Consider the following 22,875-nt stretch of genomic DNA (forward strand, 5'->3'; position numbering starts at 1 on the left):
GGTTTTTGGTTTTAGGGTTTTGTTTTTTGTTTTTTCCAAGGCAGGGTTTCTCTGTGGCTTTGGAGGCTGTCCTGGAACTAGCTCTGTTCCAGGCTGGCCTCGAACTCACAGTGAAACGCATGCCTCTGCCTCCCGAGTGCTGGGATTAAAGGTGTGAGCCGCCAATGCCCAGCTGCTTGGTTTTAGTTTTTTCAGACAGTTTCTCTGGGTAACCTTCATGTCCTGGAACTTGCTTTGTAGATCAGGCTGGCCTCGTTTGAACTAAGAAATCCTCCAAGGTGTACGCCACCACTGCCTGGCTCAAATTGGAACCTCTTGAGAGTCCTATTTCTGAAAGCTTCTTGCAATGGCACTAAGTATTAGAGTGGTTAGATTTTCTCATTCTGGTTACGATAACTATAGCAGTGTGGATTTCTCCTTTTCATAAGTAGATACTAAAACAAGCGAGAGCTGGGCAGAGGGCTGTGTACATGTGTTTCTCATACGTCTGTGTGCCATGTGTGCACCTGGTGCTCAAGGAGGCCAAAAGAGAGCCTTGGCTCCCCAGGACTAGAGTTACAGCTGGTTATGAGCTGTCGAACAAGTGTTTTTTTTTTTCCCTCAGGCCAAACAAGTGTTCTTAATAGCTGAAATGTTTCTCCAACCCCAAAGTGCTTTTCATGAATGAAGAACTGAGGGATACCTTGGGGGTCTCTTCCTGGGAGCTTGTTCCTCCTGAAACTTGAGGGTCATTTAGTAGTCTCTGATACCTTTGGTAGAGGTGGCACCAACCTGTACTGTATAGACGATGAGTCATCATAATTTAATTTGTCTAGTCTGTAATTTCCCCCAGATGAAGGGAAAGGAAGAGATAGGATGCCAGGAAGAGTTTCTGGGGATTCTAGGCTTAAGAAAACCCTGTTTGAGGTCAGTAGGAGGTGGTTGTATAGTTAATGGGCTAATTAGAGCTGGGTTTGAATCCAGACTCTACTCAGCTCTTGTCACCTATAAACTGAATGTGGGATTCTCTGGTCACTTTGTTGAATACTTGTTTTATCAGTAAGGTGTTTAGACATTTAATTTCATCTTAGAGTCTTGTGCCTGCCTGAAAAACAGCATTTCCTTGAGTGCTAGGAGTGACGGCACACTAACAAAGAGTTTTGCTGTAGTGTCAGCCAGCCAGTGTTTCTCACTCCCCTTCTCTGTTGGTTCACATGTTAGACTGATACTGGAGGCCATGATTATTTATGTTCTGTATGTTTGATACATATCACAAGCTCAGAAACAGATTTATTACTATAAATGACTCACAGAACCCTGAGGAAGCCCTGGGTCTGCTGGGTGGGTTGGGACAAACAGGTTGTTGATAACCTGGTTGCTTGGTAGTTTTATCTATGAGTCTTCCAGGACCAGTCTTGATTTCCTTCTTCTTCTCCATGTAGGAAGCACCGAAGAGCAAGAGACCGGTCTAGGTCCTCCTCTTCCTCCTCCCAGTCGTCTCACTCCTACAAAGCAGAGGAGTACCCCGAGGAAGCAGAGGAGAGGGAGGAGAGCACCACGGGTTTTGACAAATCCAGACTGGGGACCAAAGACTTCGTGGGTCCAAATGAAAGAGGCGGCAGAGCTCGGGGAACCTTTGTAAGGGCTGCCCTCCCTCTTCCTCTAAGCCTCAGGCTCATTCTAGTCCTGGCTAGACTTCAGTAGGACACCACTCCTTTTTCCTCTGGTCTAAGGAAGCCAGTTGTAGACTCAATATTCTTTGGTTCCCTCAGCTTCTTTGTTCACTTGTTTCTTTGTTTATAATCACTTCCCAAGCCTTTTATAGCTTCTCATCCTAGAACTTCCCCCATTACCTTGGATCTTGCTTGAAGGAAAGCGTGCGTGCGTGCGTGCGTGTGCGTGTGTGTGTGTAGAAAAGAAAGTGACTAGTTTAACTACTGACATGGACCTTGTTCCTTTTGCTTCATTTATTTATACAGCAATTTCGAGCAAGAGGGAGAGGTTGGGGTAGAGGAAACTATTCTGGTAACAATAACAACAACAGCAACAATGATTTTCAAAAGAGAAGCCGGGAAGAGGAATGGGATCCGGAGTATACACCCAAAAGCAAGAAGTATTACTTGGTATGTGTCTGGAACTAACCAGGAAGGGCCTTTGACACACAGTAGCTTTGAAGGCTTTAATTGAGCTATCTAACCTTGTTAAATTTGTGTACAGGGTTAGAGCACTGTGAATGTGTTCCTATAGCGCTAGGTAGATGTCTCTTCTCTGGAGAGTCAGTTTTGGTTCTGATACAGGGTTTTTTTGGGGTGCTTTTATTTATCTGTTTCTCGAGACAGGGTTTTCTCTGTGGCTTTGGGGGCAGTCCTGGAACTAGCTCTTGTAGACCAGGCTGGTCTCATACTTACAGAGATCCTCCTGCCTCTGTCTCCCGAGATTTAAGGCATGAGCTACCACTACCTGGCTTCTGATGTGGTTTATCTTCTGAGCTGCTTATGGATTCCAGAATAAGCAAGAAATGTTACTTGGCTTTTCTTATCTCCTGAATTTTAACTCCTCACTCGCTCCCAACCTGTCACCTTTTACTACTAGATTGACAGGAAAACAGCTCTAGAACTGTTTGAGGAAAGAAAAAGATCGGTTGCCATAATGAAATGCCATTGAGGTTTTTCCTCTTACCTATGTTGTGAGTCGTTCCCATGCTCCTGGGCTATTACCTGGTCAGTAACTTTCTTGGCCTTGCTGTGATTCAGCAAGCCCGTGTGTTTCCTGGGGGTTGTGCCTAACTATTGGGAGTCAATTTGAAGCTTCTAGAGGGAGCTTCTCTGCTGCTTCTGTTTGCCACCAGCATTGCCAGTCTCATCTGGTCATTGTGGCACTGCAACCTTGTACAGAAGCAGCTAGCAGTCAGCCAAACTAATTTCAGGAGCCTAGACTGGCTTAGACTGGCTTCTGTAAGTGGATGGCTTAAACTGAAGCTAGTCAGTCTATCATTAGACAGAAGAAGTTGCTACTGCGGGTTTTCGGAATGCTTCACTCATTCACTCTTGCTATATTTCTGCTATGGAGACTGTCAGAACAGGGATTGTTGAAGATGTAGGCTGTTTTTCCTCATGTGACACACTGCCTCCTTCATATTACTGAAGAGGAGGTGCACTATAAGAGGGCAGCCTGGGGTAAGAGGTTTGGAAAGTGCTGGATGGAGCCCCAAGTATGTCTTTTATGTGCTGGTCCTTGTTTCATGGCCCGGTTCCATTTTGCATGTTAGATCGACTTTCTAGATTCTTCCTTTGAGAAATGGTGTTCTCGGGCTGGAGAGATAGCTCAGCAGTTAAGAGAACTGACTGCTCTTCCAGAGGACCTCAGTTCAATTCCCAACATATGCAGGGCAGCTCACAACTGTCTGAACTTCAGTTCCAGGGGATCTCAAACTCACACAGACATACATGCAGGCTTAAAAACACCGACTAATGCATATAAAAGTTGAATAATTTTTAAAGAGAGAGAGATGGTATTGTAAATAATAATAGTTACACAGCAGCGAGAGTGGCAGGGTAGATAAGAGGGTTAAATGAGCTGGTGCCTCTCTTTTGGGGAGGTGGGGTTGAGACAAGGTCTCCTGTAGCTTTGAACCCTGTCTTGCAATTTACTTTGTAGACCAGGCTGGCCTGGAACTCAACAAAGGTCTCCTGCCGCTCTAGATTGCTGGGATTAAAGGTGTGCACCATTACCCTCTGGCTTTTTTCTTTCTTTGTTCTTTTTTTTCATTTATTATGTATACAGCGTTCTACCTGCATTATGCCTACACATCAAAAGAGGGCAACAGATCCCACTATAGATGGTTGTGAACCACCATGTGGGTGCTGGGATTTGAACTCAGTACCTCTGGAAGAGCAGCCAGGGCTCTTAACCACTAAGCTACCTCTCCAAACCCTAAACTGATGCTTTTGTTTTTGTGCTTTGTCAAAATTTTCTGTTTACTCCAATACTGTTATTGTAATGTCCACACAATTGCTGTAGAGTTCCTTAGGTACCCCAGTGGTGCTCTTGGATCTGAGCCTGTGCCAGTTTTGAATAGAATGGGCGAAGGACAGAAGGCTCGCCTTTTCTGTGTGGATTGGTACAGAGACAGAGCTCTAGCACTGATGCCAGTTCTCTTCCTTGCAGCATGATGACCGGGAAGGTGAAGGCAGTGACAAGTGGATGAGCCGTGGCCGTGGCCGAGGAGCCTTCCCCCGGGGCCGGGGCCGGTTCATGTTCCGGAAATCCAGTACCAGTCCCAAGTGGGCCCACGACAAGTTCAGTGGAGAGGAAGGAGAAATTGAAGATGATGAGAGTGGGACAGAGAACAGAGAAGAGAAGGACAGTTTACAGCCCACAGCTGAATAAGGGCCACTCTTGATGGAGCCCTTGCCCAGGGGAGAAAGGCACTGGGAGAGGCTGGTGGAGCTAAACAGGGAGCCTCAAGAAGACCCTGCAAATCTCACCCCACAACCCGCCAGCTACCCAGAACCTACAACAGCAGAGTACACATCCCTGGTGCTGTCTCACGGGACAGAGGATGCTGGCCACAGAGCCTAGGATCAGGCCCATGTTTTAAGCAGACCACAGCACACTGGGCTCCCGCTGTTTGTTGTTTGTTGTTGGGGTGGGGTGGGGGCAGGGTAGGGAAAATGATGCTGATGCTTGGATTTGTTCTTCTGTTTGTTTTTGTTTTTCCCCTATTAGAAACCAAGTTTTCTTTATTTGGAGCTAAGAGAATGAACTTGGTTATCAGCCTTTTCCTGTCCTGATTTTTAAAAAGCCCTTATATTTTTCTTTGCTTTTTCTTTTTTTTTTTTTTTCCTTCTTAATGGATATGTAGTAACATTAGCAGAAAGATTTAATTTGGGCAACTTTGATTCTTAAAAGAAAACAAAGCATGTGAATAAACATTGAAGTGTTCGCCTCAGTTTGGGACCAAACTGCTTGGGTCTTTGTAAAAACCGGCTTTGTATGTCACGGAGGAGTTTAAGGCCTTTCCAACCACCTTGTGTTCCCCTTTCTGCACAGCCATGCTCACATGGAGTCGCTCCCAGCCTCCCCATGCACCCTGCTCTTGTCTGATTTCTCCTGGGCTGGGCTTCCCATTTTCCACCAGCAGCTCCGGTATCCTAAACTTTGTAGCCCTGCTGGTCCTCAGCAGAAGGAGTGGAAACTGGAGGGCAGTTTCTGGTCTGTTTTCTAAGAGACTTCTGAATTCTATTATCTTTACAAATAGAAGATGAGAAAATAATTTTTCAATATTTTTTATTGATCTTTTTATAAAATGAAAAGAAACTCCTATGATTGATTAAGGATGGTGGTTATGGCTGGGTGGTTTGTGGGGTTGTGTGTTTTTGGGTTTCTTAACCTTAGGTTCTGAGTTGAAACATTTTCAGATGTTTGGGGCATTCTCATGAAAGGGTCCTTGTGCTTGCTGCCTTGAGGGGAGGGTCCCGAGCAGGTGAACCGCGGTATTGGTTGCTTATGTTCTATGCCGACTGCACCCTCTTCTTCCCAGCCTTTGCTCTTGGGTTGTTGCTACTTCCCCTTACTTTGCTAATTTCTATAGTTAAGTTGGTTTTACTTGAATGATTCGTGTTTAGGGAAGAAAAGAAAAACACCCTTAAGTTTTTGTTTCAACTCCTCCTGCAAATAAAAACAATAAATGAAGTGACAGATGTAAATGGACTGTGTTCACTGTCCTCACACCTGCACCTGGGGTGGTAGGTACCTCCTACAGAAGTTTCAGGAAGCCCACACAGCTGTGCCCTAGCCCATAATCTGCTCTTCCTTCTCTGGGAAGACATACCTCTTGTTCTCAGTGGAGTCTCTGCTTTTAGTATCCCAGAACCAGCTCACTACAATCAAGAGCAAGGACTTTGGCCTCCTTGGTGGTGAGGCAGGGGTCAAGGTTGCAGTCAAGTAGCTCGGCCTTTGTATATTCACCCTGCACGAAGACTGTTTACAAGCCAGCCAATCCCAACTGGTAGCACGGGGGTGGGTGGGCCCTAACCTTCAGACTCTTGCCAGTCCTGGGCTTGAATAGACTTATTAAGTAAGGTTCTTACTGCCTTCCCTCAAGGAGAATCTGTAATAACTGTCAGAAACTCAACAAGGCACTCAAATGAATCAAAGCTCCCACCAGTGGGGTTTTAAAGTTGGGAATATACTGGTAGGCCATAGCTTTTCAAGAGACAGGAGCCACCACTTTCTCCTCCTGGGGTGCTTTCTCTAGAGTGGCCCCGCCCTGGTATGTACCTCTCTCCACCTTCCCCTGCAGCTAAGATCTTGGCGAGCCAGTAGAGGGTGGGCCAGGAAATATATAAAAGACATCAAGTCTTGCCTCGGTTGGGAGACTTGGCCAAAGTAGAGTTTAGTAGTCGCAGAAGAGCACTTGGAGGAGCTGTTACCCTAGCACTGAGCTGAGACCCTGCATGAAGACTTGTCCTGGAATTGGGGCCCAACCTGCTGAGCCAGGCCGCCCACTCCTAATACCTGGAACCTGACCTATGACTTGAGTCCCCGCCTCATCCAGTCTACAGCCCGGCGACCCAGCACGCCCTCTGCGCTCCCAATACTCGGCCATCAGCCCGATCGCCGGGCTGTGCAGGGGTCCTCAGAAGTTATGGGTATGTGTGCGGGTCTTGGGGTGGCTCTTCTGAATGTCAGGGACGTACCTCCAGCCTTTTACTTAGCCTGCCCTCGGCCCGCAGAGGTCCTGGCCCTGGCCAGATACCGTGCGCAGACGGAGGACGAACTGAGCCTGGCGCCAGGAGACGTGGTCCGGCAGGTTTGCGCCGGGGCAGCCCGGGGCTGGCTGCATGGGGATCTGCGGGGCCGCCGCGGTCTCTTTCCCAAGAACCTGGTGCAGGTGAGGCCTGGTACGGGTGGCACCCTGTGGGGCACAGGCCCGGCCGGCTCCGGGCCTTCTGCTGAGTACCGCCCCTGCGTGATCTTCCCAGGAGATTCCCGAGGCCCTGTGGGGCATCACTGAACCCAGACCACGCTGTGTGCGCAGCCGCGGTGAGTCGGGGCGCCGAGCTGGCGGGTGGGGGGGCTCTCTTCCTGCGGGGAGCGTGACGATGGTGGGAGGGGCCGTGACCCTACTGTGCCGCTCCCTGATTGGCTCCAGGTACAATGCTCCGCTAGAGGGCGGGGCTTGAAGCTACTTAAGGGCGAGCTTGGGGGTCCACCCCTTCCCTAGTACTGTGAACAGGGCCACCTGCTCGAGCTGCTCCCCTGCTTGTCTGGCCTAGGTCGCCCCGTCAACTCTCAGGGCCCTCAAAGATGGTGCAAAGTGAACTTCAACTACAGTCCAGAGCAGGCAGACGAGCTAAAGCTTCAAACTGGGGAGATTGTGGAAGTGATAAAGGAGGTGAGGGTAGGATGATGAGAGGACCCGGAGAGATGCTAGAGCTCTTCTCAGACAGAAGAGAGTGACGTGAGGGTGGGGGCGATGGGAAGGGCGGCAGCAGGGGAGGAGGCGATCCTTGGGCAGAACCGAGGGTTGATACTCTAGTGACTCTTGCACAGAACCAGATGCACCCTCATCCTTCCCCCTCCCCAGATTGAGGACGGCTGGTGGCTGGGGAAGAAGAACGGGCAGTTGGGAGCCTTCCCATCCAACTTTGTGGAATTGCTGGACAGTGGGCCCCCAAGTGAGACCGTGACCCTGTGATCCCCTGGGACCAGACTCTGCAACTCTTCCGTGATCTTCCCAGTGATCTTCCTGACCCTTTGACCCCTTTGACCCTCTCCCAGGACCTAGCTAAATTAGTACCTCCCTAAGCTCATTGTCCCTCTCTAGGTCTTGGAAACACAGACATGCCTTCAGTCATCCCTAATCCACCAAGGCCTCCTAAAGTAAGTCGGGTCAGGGTGGGCACAGCCAGTGAGTTCTTAAAATGGCTTCAGACTTATCCTTCCTTTGTTATGTTCCTACCAGCTGAGCAGCTTGACGTATGACAGCCCTCCAGACTACCTGCGGACAGGTGAGCATCTAGCCAGAGAGTCCCCACAGTGCCAGGCCACACCCTGCCTGGTGGGAGGGGAACCAGGTAGGTTGTTGAAGGGGGCCACTGGCTGACTGACGGGGGCTGCACAGAAGGATGCCTTTCTCTCAGTCTCCTGCCCTGAGACCTGCAGGGTCCTGTTTGACTACCATCCTGAGGCCCCGGATGAGTTGGCGCTGCACAAGGGGGACCTGGTGAAAGTTCTAAGGAAGGTGTGAGGGGATTGGGGGTGCAGAGGGTACGGAAGGAGTGGGACCCAGGCAAGGGGAACTCGAGTGAGGCTCACCTCCCTACTGGCTTGTTTCTCGACCAGACAACAGAGGATAAGGGCTGGTGGGAAGGAGAGAGCCAAGGCAGGAGAGGACTGTTTCCCGACAACTTCGTGCTCCCACCACCCCCCGTGAGTACTGAGGGCGCTGGAGGACAGGGGAAAGGATGCTAAAAAAAAGTCAGGAAACAGGGTATGGTGGCACTGGGGAGGCAGAGACAAGCGGATGCCTGAGTATGAGGCCAGCCTGGTCTATAGAGCACGTTCAGGATAGCCAGGGCCACACAGAGAAACCCTGACTCAAGTGATAGGAAAAAGAAAAGTTGGACATCATGGCATTTGCTGGATCACTGGATAAAGTGATATAGAACTCTCTAAAAACACCCAGGGATAAGCTAAGAAGATGTGGCTCAGGCTTAAAAGTATTTGTTCAGATGACTAGAACCCATTTAAATGGCAAATGTGCATGGCAGCCTCTCTGTTTCCAGCCTCAGGAAGGTAGAGAAGCAGAACAGACCATATTATTGTGCACTGTGTTTGGGAGACTCTACCTTAAAGAATTAGGCAGAACTAGGTGGTGGTGACGCGCGTACACACACACACACACAGACACACAGACACACAAAACCAAACAGGCGTTATGGAACTCCTTAAACCCAGTTAGAGGGTCATCCCTAAATGAGGCTGTACCTAGAAGTTTTGGGACTTCTTGGATTCTCATGTTTCTTTTTTGTCTAGATCAGGAAGCTGGTCCCACGAAAAATTATATCTCGGGATTTAGGTGAGTGCCCGGGGAGCATGGGTTTGAGTGCTGTTCTATGGGAGACCCACCCGTTTCTAGTTGTCCATAAACACTTGTAGTTCCCCATTGGTTCAATACACTATTGGAATGTCAAGGTCCTTGTAAGAACTGTGTGAATCCTATGTGAGATCCATTGTGTTTGTATGCTAATGTTTCTGTGTGGTTCTTGACATTGTGACTATCATGTACCCTGTGTGGTGTGTCTATTAGAATCAAACCCAGAGCTTTGCACAAACTAGGCAAGTGCTCTACCACTATATCACAGCCCTGGATCTATGCTTCAAAGACTTTCAAGATAAATTCTGAGGTGGAGAGATGTCTCAGGGAGTAAACTGCTTGCTGTTGTAGATTAAAGGCAGCTGGAGAGAGAGAGAGAGAGAGAGAGAGAGAGGAGAGAGACGTAAGATGGGGGAAAGAGAGACTTGGTCTGAACTTAGGCAAAATCATGTTTGTTCACATCAAGATGGCATCTTTGTCATCTCGTGCAGATGGTCAAAATGCCTACAGAAGATGGAATGTGCCCCACATAGAGTCATAGAAATGACTTCAAAGTCTCAAGGGAAGCTGGGAATTGTACCCTCTTCAACAGGAAACTATCATTCCTAACTCTGAAAGGATATAAAAAAAATGCTGTCTGGGTGGTGGTGGCTCAAGCCTTTAATCGCAGCATTCAGGAGGCAGAGGCAGGTGGATCTCTGAGTTCAAAACTAGCCTAATCTACAAAGTGAGTTCCAGGACAGGCTCCAAAGCTACACAGAGAAACCCTGTCTCCAAGAACAAAAAACAAAAAAGATCGCAAGTCACAAATAATAAATAGGTAAAGAGTAAAAAGAAGGGCAAGGATGTCAGAGCTGTTTTCTGCTGAGGAGAGAGGATTTGTCAGAGGGGGTAGCTCTGGCTCCATCGAAGAGGGGTCCTCTGGTCAGGTAGCAGCCTGTAGAACAGGCTGGCCTTGAACTCACAGAGATCCACCTGCCTCTGCTTCTGAGTGCTGGGGTTAGAGGCATGTGCCACCAACGCCCGGCCTGTGCTTGCAATCTTAAGCACCTTTGGAGGTTGAGACAGTTGCTGCAAGTTTGACATCAACCTGTTTTATGTATGTTCCAAGTCAGCTAGAACTACATGGCAAGACTCTACCTCCCCAAAATCTGTCTGACCAGGTTTTCAATTTATGACTTGCTTCTATCCATTTTCTTTTGAAACAGGGTTTCATGTAGCCCCAGGCTACTCTTATATTTTTTGGTTGTGAGCCTAGCCTTTAACAGCTGAGCCATCTCTCCAGCCCGACCTCAAACTCTTAATCCACCCACTTTTACCTCCCAAATACTATGATTATGGGTTTATGCCAACATGCCTGATCACAAGTAATGTTCCCTCTTGCCCTCAAGCACGCTGTAGCGTTTTCTCTGTCTCATTCTATTTCTACCTAGGGTTGGTTTTGTTCATACTGAGGAATTAAACTCAGCACCTCTTGGATGTTAGGCAACTGCTCTGTCATTGAGCTGTATCTCAAGCCTGTATACTTAGGAATCTTATCAAAAATTGGCATTGAATTTTCCCCAAAATGTTTATCTGAATCATTTCAAAGGATTCTATGTTTCCCCGCTAATTTACCAAATGTTATGAACGAGACCAGCAGAACTTTATCTCTGTGTATGCGTGAGTTTGTGTGTGATGCGGGTGCGTGTGTGCCATGGCATGTGCGTGGGGGCTTGGGTGTCAGTCCTCACCTTCTGTTTGAGACTTGTGCTTTCTATGTAGGCTGGGGATTTACCGCAGATCTCAGGCTTGCATAGTGGGCAAGTGCATTGCTGGCTGAGCTCTCTCTCTCTCTCTCTCTCTCTCTCTCTCTCTCTCTCTCTCTCTCTCTCTCTCTCTCTCTCCTCCTCCTTCCTCCCTCCCTCCCTCCCCCCAACCTTTTTTCTTTCTCTTTTAAAACTTATTTTGAAGCTGGGAGGTGGTGGTGACACATGCCTTTAATACCAGTACTCAGGAGGCAGAGGAAGGTAGATCTTTGAGTTTTGAGACCATCCTGGTCTACAGAGTGAATGCCGGGACAGCCAGAGCTACACAGGGAAAATAAAAAAGGCTTAGTTATTTTTATGTGTATGGGTGTTTTGCCTGCGTGCATGTCTGCGCAACACATATGTCTGTAGGCCAGAAGAGGGTGTTGACATCTGGAACTAGAGTTGCAGATGATTGTGAGCCTCCATGTAGATGCTGAGTATTGAACCGCTGGTGCTCCATCCCTTAATCATCCCTCCAGCCCCACCACACCTTTATTTCAATGCTGGAGGTCCAGGGCTTTGTGCGTGATAGACAAGTGCCAGTCCTTTGAGACCGTTACTCCAGGCTAACCTTGAACTCATGGCCCTCCTACCTCCTCCCAGCAAGTGTATGAGGTTCTTAGGTTCTCCACACTGATGTTGTTAATGTCTTCACTAGAACCCTGCTGGTGGGCAGCAGGGTGTCTTGTAGTTTGGATTTGCATTCCTCTGGGGCTCCATGGTGTTGAGAAGCTTTTGTTTTTTTGATGACAGGTCTTTTCTGTGTGACCCTGGTTATCCTGGAACTATCTCTGTAGACCAGGCTGGCCCCCAAACTCACCCCCTGCCTCCGCCTCCCGAGTACAGGGTTTAAAGGTGTGCGCCGCCACCACCCAGCACTAAGAAGCTTTTCATGCGTTTGCTGGTTCTGTGGGAACTTTCCAGTTTCTTTATTACTGAGTTACAGGAGTTCCTTATGTTCTAGATGAAAGGCTAAGCCTGGAGCTACAGCTGTGTGATAGAACCCTTGTCTGGCAAGCATGAGGCAGGTCCTAGCTTCTACCCCTAGTACACAGAAAATTCTGGTGATGGTGATAATGATAATAACGATAAATAAAATAAATCATTTTGTAAATTTTTCCCTAACTTTTCATTTCATTGTCATCCTTTTTTTAAATGTGTGTATTTTGCCAGTTTACCACATGCATGCAGTACCTGCGGAGGCCAGAAGAGGGCATCAGATCCCCTGGAACTGGGGTTACAGATGGTTGTGAGCCACCCTGTAGAGGCTGGGAATTGAAGCCTCCCCCCCCCCTCGGGAAGAGCAGCAGCCTATGCTCTTACCTGCTGGGCACTCTCCAGTCCCAGTCAGTCCTTGTTAGTGCTGTCCTTTGGTGCACAGAGCTTTGTGTTTCGATGAAGTACTATTCATCTACTCTGGGGTTGGTTGTGTTTTGGGGGGCAGTTACACGAGTGAGCTGCCTTCACTGCAGCAGAGTTGCTGCTCCTCACAACCACCAAACCCACACCTGCAGCGTTACCCACACTGCACGGTGGACCCATTCTGTGGGCCGTGCTGGGGGAAGGCATGAGCAGCCACAGAGAGGGACACCATACCAAGCACAGATGCTTCTCACATCGCCTCACTGCCCTGGACAGTGTCGTGGCACAGATACGCTCATTTGTCCTCTGCCCATCTTCTCCTCCTGCCCCCCCCCCCCAGGATTTCTTACTCTGTAGACCGGGTTGGCCTCGAACTCACAGAGATCCGCCTGCCTCTGCCTCCCGAGTGCTGGGATTAAAGGTGTGCACCTGTTTGCTTTTCATAGCCAGCTCTTCCTGATAATCCTTTGTTGCTTATACAGTCTTCGTTTCCAATATTTCTTACCTAGTGGTGTCATGCTCTCCACTGATGATCCAAGTGTGTGGGAGATCAGTAGGGTCTGCTGACTGCTCACAGAGGCTCACCTTTGTGTGTGTTTCTTACCTTTATGAGCTCATGGCTTGGCCTTAGCTGTGGGAACCTTGCAGGCCTTCCAAAGGACTTCTAGGAGACTTAGATTTTGTTTCTGCCAGCAGCCAGGGGACACCAATTCTCACTAGCCACTTGGCTTTCCTAAGGAAAGGTCATGTAAGGTGGCTGAGCTTTAGGCCTCTTGGTAAGCTAAGAGAGCAGGGCTTGGGACCCTGCTTCAACTCACAGGCCCCAAGCTCAGGAGGCAGAGCAGAGTCACCTGTTGACACAGAAATGTGTTGTGGGTTACCCTGTTCCTGGGCAGGGAATTCAGAGCAGCTTAAGAGGAGAAGGCTGGCTGAGAGACAGCAAGAAAGGATCTTCGTACTTATTTTTCTCTTTGCTCTTGTCTGCGGATTTGAAGTTTCCTGCCCTGACTTCCTGGAAGTAATAAACTGTGACCTGGAATTCTAAGCTAGACAAACCCTTCCTCCCTGTGTTGCATTTATCAAGGCTTCTGTCACCGCAACAGAAAGGAAACTACAATACCACTTTCTGGCCTCTCAGTTCTCTGCTGCCTGCTGGGGTTTTTTGTTTTGTTTTGTTTTGACAGGGTTTCTTTGTGTAGCCCTGACTGTCCTGGAGTTCAGGCTGTAGACCAGACTGGCCTTGAACGCAGAGATCTACCTGCCTTTGCCTTCCAAGTGCTAAGAATAAGGGCATGAGCCAACTCTTGGCTGGCTCTGTTTGTGTACTTTTCTTTTTTTTAACTGTATGAATGTTTTGTTTGCGTGTATGTCTGTGCACCATGTTTGTGTCTGGTACCCATAGATTCCCTAGAACTGTACAGGTGGCTGTGTTTCCGTCACGTGGGTGCTAGGAATCGAACCCAGATCCTCTAGAAGAGCTACCTACTGAGCCATCGCCTCAGACCCTCTCCTACCCTCTTAAATTCCTTTTAAAGTGTCAGAAAACTATCCTCAGGAGTATATATTGCTCTCTAGTGGGAGGGGCCTACAGATGTCATGGTGCCTGCCAGTAATCCCAGCCTCCAGGAGGTGGAGGTAGTCAGCCAAATAATAAGCAGCAGAGTTTAGGGTTAACTGTACTAGGTTCTGTCTGCTAAGCACATAATATATTGAGTCACTCAAGCCTCAACACAATTCTACAAGGTATTTACTGTTATTCATGTCTTCAAGATGAGGACACTGGGGTACAGGGTTCGCCTGCCCAACTTCCTACACCACTAGCAAGAAATAAAGCCGATAATCAAAGCCTGTACCACTTATTACCACAGCTGTCGTAGACCTCAGTCAGTGTGTGTCATGTGTTAGAGTGGCTTTGTCTGCTGATATGGATGACACTGTGTGTGCTGGCCTTCCAAGGTCTCTCCAGTGTCATTGCCACCTGCATGTGGCCTGCTCTGACCGTTTTGTTAGGGATTTGTTGTTGGGTTTTTTTGTTTGTTTGTTTGTTTTTTGAGACAGGGTTTCTCCATGTAACAACCCCTGGCTGTCCTGGAACTCACTGTAGACCAGACTGGCCCACTACTCACAGAGATCCACTTTCCTCTGCTTCTCAAGTGTAGGGATTAAAGGTGTGCGCCACCAAGACAGGCTGTTGGTTTTTTTTTAAAGATATTTATTTTGGCCGGGTGGTGGAGGCGGTGGTGGCGGCGGCAGCGGCGCACGCCTTTAATCCCAGCACTCGGAGGCAGAGGCAGGTGGATCTGTGTGAATTCGAGGCGGGGCTGGACCGACAGCCTCCAAAACAATACAGAGAAACCCTGTCTCATAAAACCAAAAAAAATATATTTATTTTTAGACAGGTGTTACAACATAGCCAAGACTGGCCTTGAACTGCCAGTTCTAACTACCTCTACCTCCTGGAGGCTGGGATTACTGGCAAGCACCATGACATTCAGATCGCCGAATTTAAGACTGTATACTGTAGGGCTGTTGAGGTGACTCAGCAAGTAAAGATACCAAGCCTTTTGACCTCAGATACTCATGTGACAGAAGGAGATAAATGATTCTCCTGCCCTATACACCTGGGCTAATGCAAATATATATGCCTCTGAGCACACACAGATATTAAGGTTACTTAAAAATTAAAAATTGTGCTGGAAAGTGGTGGTGCATGCCTTTAATCCCAGCACTTGGGAGGCAGAGGCAGGTGAATCTCTGTATTCAAGGCCAGCCTGGTCTACAGAGCGAGTCCAGGACAACCAGGGCTGTTACACAGAGTAACCCTGTCTCAAAAAAACAAAAGCAAAAACCAAACACATCTAAGAGAGCTTTTCATCGCCTTATGCATGCAGCTGAGTAGGGGGGCCTGGGATCAGTAGAAGTGAGGGAGCTGGGACTTGTATCTAGATGCCACGCTGTACGTGCTGGTGGCTCTCCAAAATGAACTGTGTTTGGGACTCAGTCCCTGTGCCATAGTCATCCTGTGAGCTCATGACCTTGTGAGAAGGCAGCTGGACATGACAGTGCTCACAGTGTCACAGAGGGTGATGTGGGAGTCATTGATTTATTGATGATTAAACCCTTAAGACGGGGTGAGAGCACTTAAAAGCTGTGATAGCTAAAGTAAGATTAGGAAGGGGGAATTAAATCTGGATATAGTGGTGAATGCCTTTAATACTGGCACTAGGGAGGCAGAGGCAGGTCTCTGTGCATTTGGGGGTCACCCTGGTCTACATAGTGAGTTCCAGGGCAGCCAGAGCTAAAAAGTAAGACCCTGTCTTGGGAAAAAAGAGTGTGTGTGTATGTGCGTGCGTGCGTGCGTCGTGCGTGCGTGCGTGCGTGTGTGTGTGTGTGTGTGTGTGTGTGTGTTAGGGGTTATTGGGGTCCAAAAAGAAATGAGGACTAAATCAGGAATTCGTTCGTTATGGGTACCAAGCAGGGACCAGGTCTTCAAAGAGTGGGTCAAAACCAGGCAGGAGTTCCGAGAGATGGCTCGGTGGGTAAGAGCACCAGCTGACTTCACTTCCCAGCATCCACATGGTGGCTCACAGCCATCTATAGTGGGATCTGATGTCCTCTTCTGGCATAAAGGCAGACATGTAGATAGACCACTCATATACATAAAATAATAAATAAATCTTAAAAAAAGAAAAACCTGGCAAAATAGAGAGCTATTTCCCCCACAAAGCCTTCCCTGATACCTATTTGCTATGTGGTCCTTTGGGGTGCTCCACAGTTCCCTAAGCCCAGTGTGATCTTCCAAAGTCAGATGGAATTCACAAAGTCAGGCTTCTGTGCACAGCACAAGACATACATGGCCAACAACTTAGGCAGACGGACATTACTCCTCTCTCTCCTCCCAGCTCCTGTTAAGGAACCAAACAAGCTGATGCCCAAAACATCCCTACCCTCTATCAAGAGGCTGGCAGCAGCTGCCTCTGCACCTAACAAAGCCAAGTAAGGAAGACAGGGGCATTGGGGAGGGGAAGGCAGGGGGCATTGGGGAGGAGGTACAGGTACGTTGGGGAGGAGGGAGGGAGGTACAGAGGAGATACCCCTTCTGCCCCTCTGGTGTTACTGATGGAGGTATGTTTCAGGATATCTCCGACACTCAGTGGGGACAGCCAGAAACGCCCCTTCCGTGACTCTGGTAAGGGCTCCCTTCCTACAGTAGAAGCAGGGATGGGGGTGATGTTGAGGAATCACGATAAGCTTGGGTCTCTGAAGTTCTACCTCCCATAGGCTTCCATGGCAGCTTCCTCAATGGAGGGCCCAGACTACCTGGGCGAAAGCAAACCAGAAATCAGGCTTACCAACAGCATTCTGTATTCAGTCAGGTGAGGGGCCAGGTACATGGGAGAAGGCATTGCTGGGAGATGGTAACCACAGGTGTGTTGTACAAGGGTGAAAGATCCCCAGGGGAGCAAGGTATCCAACTTCCAACTGAGACCCCTCCATCCCTGCCATCACCACAGAAAGATGAACAGAGAAGACCTCGGAAGGCCACCTCCACAAATAAAACCCCCACTGCAGATAAGACCCTTGGCCCAGAAAAGATCCCAGCTCCCTACAAAGTCTCCACTCCAGAGAAAGCCCTGGATTCTGACAAAATTCCCACTGCAAAGAATACCACTGTGGACAAGGCTGTCACTACAGAAGATGAGGCCCCTGCCCTGGAGGCCCCAACTAAGGATGAAACCGTTGACCTGAAGACAGCCCTTCATGCTGACAGTGCCCCTGTACTAATAAAGATCCTGTCCCCAGAGAACGTGCTTTTTGAAGAGGACCCTTTTAGAGACAACACTCAGTGGCAGCGTTTGCCTCAGGAAGAAACCACACAGGCTTCTGAGTCTCTTGCATCTCCAAATGACATCGAGGTGCCAGGGGAGAACTCTCAACAGTCTGACTCAGAGGGGTGGTGTTGCTCTAAGATGAGCCATGGGGACAGCTCCCTAGCCCATTCCAGGGCTAAGGATGAGTCTGCCGTGGAGGCCACCTTTCCACCAGCCAAAGATGAGACAACCCTGAAAGAGACACTCCCCAACGAAAAGCTGCCTTCTGAAGGGGAGGGCTCCCCACAGCAGGCGCCTCCTAAAGAGCCAGTCTCTATCAAGCAGATTCTGGATCCTGAAGAATCCCCCACACTTCATCCCTGGTCCCACCATCCTCTTCCAAAAGCAAGAGTGGCAGCGTGGATGTCGCATCATTAAAGGAAGAGGTGGGGTCGTTAAGGAGCGCGCTAGAGCTTCTGGAGTTGAAGCTGGAGTAAGTGGGCAGTAATGCGGTGAGGTGGGGCGGGAGACAAAGGGTGAAGGTCCAGTGTCTCACCGGAACCCGGTATCCACAGACAGAAGATGAGCGACGTTTGGGAGGAGCTGAAGACCGAGAAAGAGAAGCTCCAGTCGCTGGAGGTGGGTGAAATGCGGACCCAGGCGGGGAGGGCAATGGCCAGTGGCTCCGGTCTCTAATGCCCTCTCCCGACTAGGTTCAGTTCATGCAGAGGACCCAGAAGTCCTTCAAACACGCGCAGGTACAGACAGAAACACAGACGGAATGAGGGCGGGATCAGGCGGAACCTCACCCCGACCTGGAGGGATGTCCATCCTGCTCGGGCCACCCTGGTCCTTACACACAACTTTGAGAAACTCCAAGGAAGTAAAAACTCTGAACTCTTAGTCCATGTGGGGCGGGGCCGGCCAGCACACCGCCCTCCGCATTCCTGGCACTCTCTCTCCGGGGCACATCTGGCCAACATGTGGCTCCCATTACCATTCTCAAGGCCTATGCAAGGCTATTTTTATCCACCGGATGGTTGGGGGCAGGGGTAGTCTCCTTCGGACGCCAGCTCCGTGCTGGATGCTGGGTGGAGGGGCCCAGACCTTCCTGGGTTTGGGAACCCAGCTGTGCACTAAAGGGGTGGAGGCAGCCTTCTCTGGGTCCAGCTCCTCCCACTTAGCGTCTTCCCTAAGGGGCTTCTGTGTCCACTCATTTGGAATGATGCTCAGAAGCGAACTCCTGGTTTTGCTCAGGCACTAAGTCTAATAGAATTAGCCTGAGGCTTCCCTGTATGATCGCAGTGACATCCCAGGGTAGGTCATAGGGTAGGGGACTAGGTGACATTTGTCCAAGCGTTGGACAGTAAGTAACATTTGTGAGGAATGCCTGGAATACCCGTCCTGTGTACGAGTGCAAGAGGCGTGTCTCGGCCTGGTTCTTTGGTCTGTGAAGTGAGCACAGGCATGCACTGGACGGCTCCCCAGAGAGGGTGCAACCCGCAAAAGCAGTGACACCCACAGCCCCGGGACTCCCCTACCAGGCCGGAGCCTGGGGGTGGGGGGCTGCTGAAAACAGTGGTGACTAAATGAGAGACCGAGTCGCTGAAACTAGCTTTCATTGGTCATTCATTATTACCGGAGGAGAGGGTGGGACCGGGCATCCTTTTCCCACCCACACCTGCCCAGTGAAGAGTGCTTAGCAGGCAGCGGCCCACACCCAACAGCACCAGAAAATGGGGGCACAGGCAGTTCGAAGGCTCTGGGGCAGCACTGGGCTCAGCCCCGTGTCCAGTACTCTGGGTCCCATGCTGTGTGCGGTTCTGCGGTTCGTGTGTCAATAATAGTGCATACGGCCCAGCGTGCCTGGGGCTGGGGCTCCGGGCCCGAGCGTGCCGGTACCCAGCAGGTCTGGCTGCCCGGTGCGCCAGATCTCCCGCAGGATTCGCTCGCGCTCCTCCAGCCGCTGTGCCCGCTCCAGCTCTTCTGCTGACGTGAAGACATTGACACTAAGGGGCCCGTCGGGCTCAGTGGACAGCTCCTGGCCCGGGAGCGTGTCGTCAGGGCCCAGCCTCGTCATGGTGTCTTCATCCTCGTCGTCATCGTCATCTTCCGGCTCTAGGGTGCTGCTGCGAGGGCCCCGTCGCGGGGCAGGGGTCCGGGGCCGCGAGCGAGGTGCGCAGGAGATGCTGATGACTAGCAGGCACAAGGTCAGCAGCAGACCGAAGCAGACGCCGAGCACGAAGTAGAGGCCGAAGCTCTCGGGGTTAGCTAGGGAGCAGGGAGCGAAGGTCACAGGGGGGCCTGATAGGCTGGAGTCGTCCCATCTGGGAGAGATCCAGGGTCTAAGCCTGGGGCACGGAACGGAAGGGCAGTAGGGGACAGTAATCTGGGGATAGGACTGGGGGTGAGCAGCTGGGAGTAGAGGGCTGCCTGGGTTATGATGGACGGGCTCCGTGTTTCCAGGCCTGGCCCTCACCTCGGATGTGTGCATAGGCCGCCAGGCTGTTGCTGAATAGCTCCATGTCCTTCCTTGGGGCATCCATGGTCCAGGGACGCAGCTCGGCCCGTCAGCCTGCAAGGTCGGCCAGGTCAGGTCCTCTAAGGCCTGAGACGCTCACTCCTCGGGCAGCTCCTCCACCCTGGGGGGAGAGCAGTTCCCATCTGGTCGCAGATCTGGGCTCTGCTAGATAGAGTCCTTGCTTCCCCGCAGACGCCCCTGCATCCCGGGTAGCGGCAGAGAGGCCGCGCACGCTCCGCCCCCTCGTGGGGTCCCTAGGCGAGGCCCAGCGCACGGAAGGACGAGGCGGTGCCTCGGGCTCCCCGGTCGCCTCCCTCCTGCACCCCTCCGCCAGCGGGATCTCGGCCCTGCTCGCTCACCCGTCAGCGCCCCGCTGCCTGCCCCCGGCAGTTGCGACTCCCCGGTGGCTGCATACACCTGGGCCGGGCCGCCCCGTCCGCCTTCCTCGGTTCGCACTGTGGTGCGGTGGGACACGCCGATGGACCAGCCGGCGGAAAGTTTCCTTGGAGGAAAGAGGAGGGACGGGGCGGGGCGGAGAGGCGGGAGGAAGAGAGCCTGGAGGAAAGGGAGAGGGGGCGGCCCCTGCTCCCCTACAGGAAGCCGCTGGGGAGGCCGCTCACAGGGGCCGCCCCCGCCAATACTAACAACATTAGTTACTAAACATCCCTAAGGCCTGGGCGCAGGAGGTAACATCCCCCAACCCTACCTAGACTGTGGCTATCATTGAGTCTCCAATTTGCATATGAAGTAACCCGAGTTAGAAGAACTTTGCCACATGGTCAGAATTTGAACCCACAACACTCTGGCCGTAGGGCGCAGGCTCCAAACTACTTCCCTGTGCCTGGCTCCTCCTATGATGGGGGTGGCTGCAAACCGGTTCATTCCTGGAGCCCTTTCGTAGACGCAGTGGTGTCAGCCGTCCTCATTGGTCCTCCTGGAAGAGAGAGGAACTCTTGGGCCCCTCCTGCCAGTGGCCTGGCTGAGTGTGTCCAGCTGCTGTGGTCACCCAAGGTTAATGATTGTAGAACTCGGCGGTGAGCCAGGCCCCAGAGCACTGCAGACCCCCGCGGGGCCCCTGCCTCTGCAAGCTCATGGAACGTCCTAGCTGCCTTGCCCGCTGGACCTGCCCAGACTCACACCTGTGCTCCCACCTGGGCTCAAGACTTGTACCGAAGCGTGCTGGGGGATCTGCAGCTGGGCTTTTCTTTCTGCCTAGTCGTCTGGCCACCTCCCCCACCCCCAAGCTGGGATCTGGGGTGAGGGGGAGGCCTTCTTGGCGGGAATCTTGGTAACGGGGAGGGAAAGAATGGGGAGAGGAAATTGCAGGCATAGCTGTAGGCGCTGCCTGAGAGCCATTAACCCCCTCCCTGTTCAAGCTGCAGGACTCTTCCCCCACCCCACCTCCCGACTCCCCCAGGCCAGCCTGGGTTCAAGCAGGGGGCAAGAAGAGATGGAGAAAGGAGTGAGCCAACTCGCACCTGGGTGTATTTGTGGTTGTTTAGTCTGCTTTGTGAGCAGATAGAAGCCTCTTGGCCCGTGTATACTTAGCTATTTGCACATAATGCTGCTTCAGCATTCCACTGTGGGATGAGAACAGCTCCCCCACAGCCTCCCACCCCCATTAGTAGATGCCTGGCCCCTCCTAAGAATGGAGATTCAGAGTAAAGAGGTTACAAGTCCTTAGGAGGCAGGCACCCTTAGAGGCCAAGAGGTGCTGAGGATGTGATGGAATCCATTAATGTGATGGGGAGCATCTTGGGCAGCTCACAGGAACACCCCAGGTAAGGGCTGAGTCCTGAGGAAAGGGCACCCATGCCGAGATCTAAAGAACAAGGGATCGGGGCAGGAGTGGAGTCCCTGGCTTGCAGAGAGCTAGTGTCAATGGCCACACAGGAGGTTTTGCTGCCCGCTAAGGAGCTTGGATGTCATTTGTAAGTGAATTGGTAAGCCCCTGGGGTTCTAATTAATAACCACACCACACTCTGGAAAGACCCTTCAAGTGGATCAAGGTAGGCTTGGCCACAGTGGGGCAAGAAGGGGGGCAGAGAGAACCGGGAGCAGGTGTTCAGGGAAGCAGTGGTCTGGGCTTAACCCAGAGTAACAGGAGGGGAAGGCCGGTGGTGTCCTAAAGGGAGTTCCTGTGTGGAGCTGGTTTGAGTGAAGAGGAATTTAGCCTTGAGTTTGGGTCTGTGCAACTTGGGGGCAGCATGTGTTTTGTTTTTTAGGTCTTTTTTTTCTTCCAGGGGGCAAGGGGTCAGAGTTGAATTTTAGATTTCATATTCACAATACCCATAGATACCTGGGTGTGGGTGTTAGAGAGGCAAATGTAGCCTCAGCTCCCAAATACCATTTCCAGCAAGGAGAGACAAGATGAGTTTAACATCCTGGGTATAGCTGGGCCACCCAGTTCAAGAGAACAGGAAAAAGGGAGTCCCTCTAAAGCCTAAGCCCTGAACACTGACATTGAGGGGTCTTCTGGAGGAGGGAATCCTCAACAGCAAAGGTGTGACCCTTTGGGTTATATGGGGCTGAGAGTAAAGACCAGAATGGAACATTTCAATATTGTCAGTGATGCCCATGGACGACCATGGGCTCATTCCTGCTCCAAGGCATGTGTGTGCCTGGCTAGTTGGACACATACACAATAACTAGTATTGGGAATGTATTGAAAATCATGGTCTGCGGATCATGGAGCTGTTAGTGTGAGTGCATGCTGCGGCTTAGCTTGTATAACTATGTATGGCGGAGTCGCTTGTGTGGCACACATCTGTTCCCTGGGGGTCCACAGGAAGATGGTGTGAGATTGAGATGGGCTTCTTTCTGCAACGTCGTCTGCATCACTGTGCCTGGATCTGTGTCTGCCTGTAGGCACATGTGTGTCCATATCTGGGCTAGACTGACTCAGCCTTGGGGAAACAGAGGCTATGCTGAAATAAAGGAAGGGTTGAGATGGTTGCTGGACCCTGCAGAGGGATGCATGCTACTGGAATGCTACCGTCTACGACCAGCTCCTGGTGGGCAAGCATGGCAAGTGACACTGTGGCCCTGGTGGCTGAGGAGTAGGGAGCCATTGAACGTTCTGGAGGAGGACTAAAGCCTTTGGCTGAGGCGGCCATCCACAGTGGCCAGCTGCCTGCCTCTGCAGCCATAATTCTGTCCGGCACCTCGTCTCTCCCGTGGCTGGAAACTCATGTCTGCCCACCTAGCTTGCCTCCTGCTAGACTGCTTGACCAGGACTCTTCTACTTGCCTGGCCACTTTCCTCTGGCTGGTCCATCTGTGTCTTCCCATCTGCTTGTGAGATCAGTGA

The 22,875-nt window shown here is 51.0% G+C and overlaps 3 protein-coding genes across 8 annotated transcripts in view; 2 read left to right on the forward strand and 1 right to left on the reverse strand.

Moving 5' to 3' along the window:
- Thrap3 (thyroid hormone receptor associated protein 3) overlaps window positions 1-5,687 on the forward strand; it is a 39,143-nt gene extending 33,456 nt beyond the window's left edge. For both annotated transcript variants that reach the window (XM_005084375.4, XM_013123867.3), the window contains exons 9-11: window positions 1,422-1,617; window positions 1,959-2,102; window positions 4,147-5,687. In XM_005084375.4, the coding sequence (XP_005084432.2) occupies window positions 1,422-1,617; window positions 1,959-2,102; window positions 4,147-4,368 (562 nt within the window). In that variant the 3' untranslated portion in view covers window positions 4,369-5,687. The remainder of the gene's footprint in view (window positions 1-1,421; window positions 1,618-1,958; window positions 2,103-4,146) is intronic.
- Window positions 5,688-5,780: 93 nt separating this feature from the next.
- On the forward strand, window positions 5,781-18,656 carry Sh3d21 (SH3 domain containing 21). The gene is given in 17 exon segments (XM_040756656.1): window positions 5,781-6,632; window positions 6,717-6,874; window positions 6,966-7,026; window positions 7,260-7,378; window positions 7,571-7,661; window positions 7,811-7,866; window positions 7,949-7,994; window positions 8,127-8,227; window positions 8,329-8,415; window positions 9,022-9,064; window positions 16,137-16,230; window positions 16,371-16,423; window positions 16,516-16,610; window positions 16,749-17,424; window positions 17,427-17,538; window positions 17,621-17,684; window positions 17,759-18,656. Coding segments are annotated over 17 exon segments (1,932 nt in total). The 5' UTR covers window positions 5,781-6,628; the 3' UTR covers window positions 17,831-18,656.
- A 1-nt stretch (window position 18,657) lies between these two features.
- Window positions 18,658-20,467, reverse strand: Eva1b (eva-1 homolog B). 5 transcript variants are annotated; one of them, XM_021235497.2, is made up of 3 exons: window positions 19,926-20,439; window positions 19,525-19,620; window positions 18,658-19,316 (listed from the first exon to the last, which is right to left on the reverse strand). In XM_021235497.2, the coding sequence occupies exons 2-3, from the start codon at window positions 19,589-19,591 to the stop codon at window positions 18,883-18,885; spliced, it is 501 nt and encodes a 166-aa protein (XP_021091156.1). In that variant the 5' UTR covers window positions 19,592-19,620; window positions 19,926-20,439; the 3' UTR covers window positions 18,658-18,882. The 5 variants fall into 5 exon arrangements, with proteins under 5 accessions (XP_021091156.1, XP_021091155.1, XP_040612592.1 ...); XM_021235496.2 differs by having other exon boundaries at window positions 19,525-19,687; window positions 19,926-20,436; XM_040756658.1 differs by having other exon boundaries at window positions 18,658-19,620; window positions 19,926-20,467.
- Window positions 20,468-22,875: the final 2,408 nt, after the last annotated feature.

The sequence above is a fragment of the Mesocricetus auratus genome, unplaced genomic scaffold, assembly GCF_017639785.1.
Source record: "Mesocricetus auratus isolate SY011 unplaced genomic scaffold, BCM_Maur_2.0 Super-Scaffold_100014, whole genome shotgun sequence".
NCBI classification, from domain to species: domain Eukaryota; kingdom Metazoa; phylum Chordata; class Mammalia; order Rodentia; family Cricetidae; genus Mesocricetus; species Mesocricetus auratus.

Excerpts from the sequence above, each read along its gene's own strand:
- Eva1b (XM_040756658.1), bottom strand. The coding sequence starts at position 19,587 with ATGCCCCAAGGAAGGACATGGAGCTATTCAGCAACAGCCTGGCGGCCT.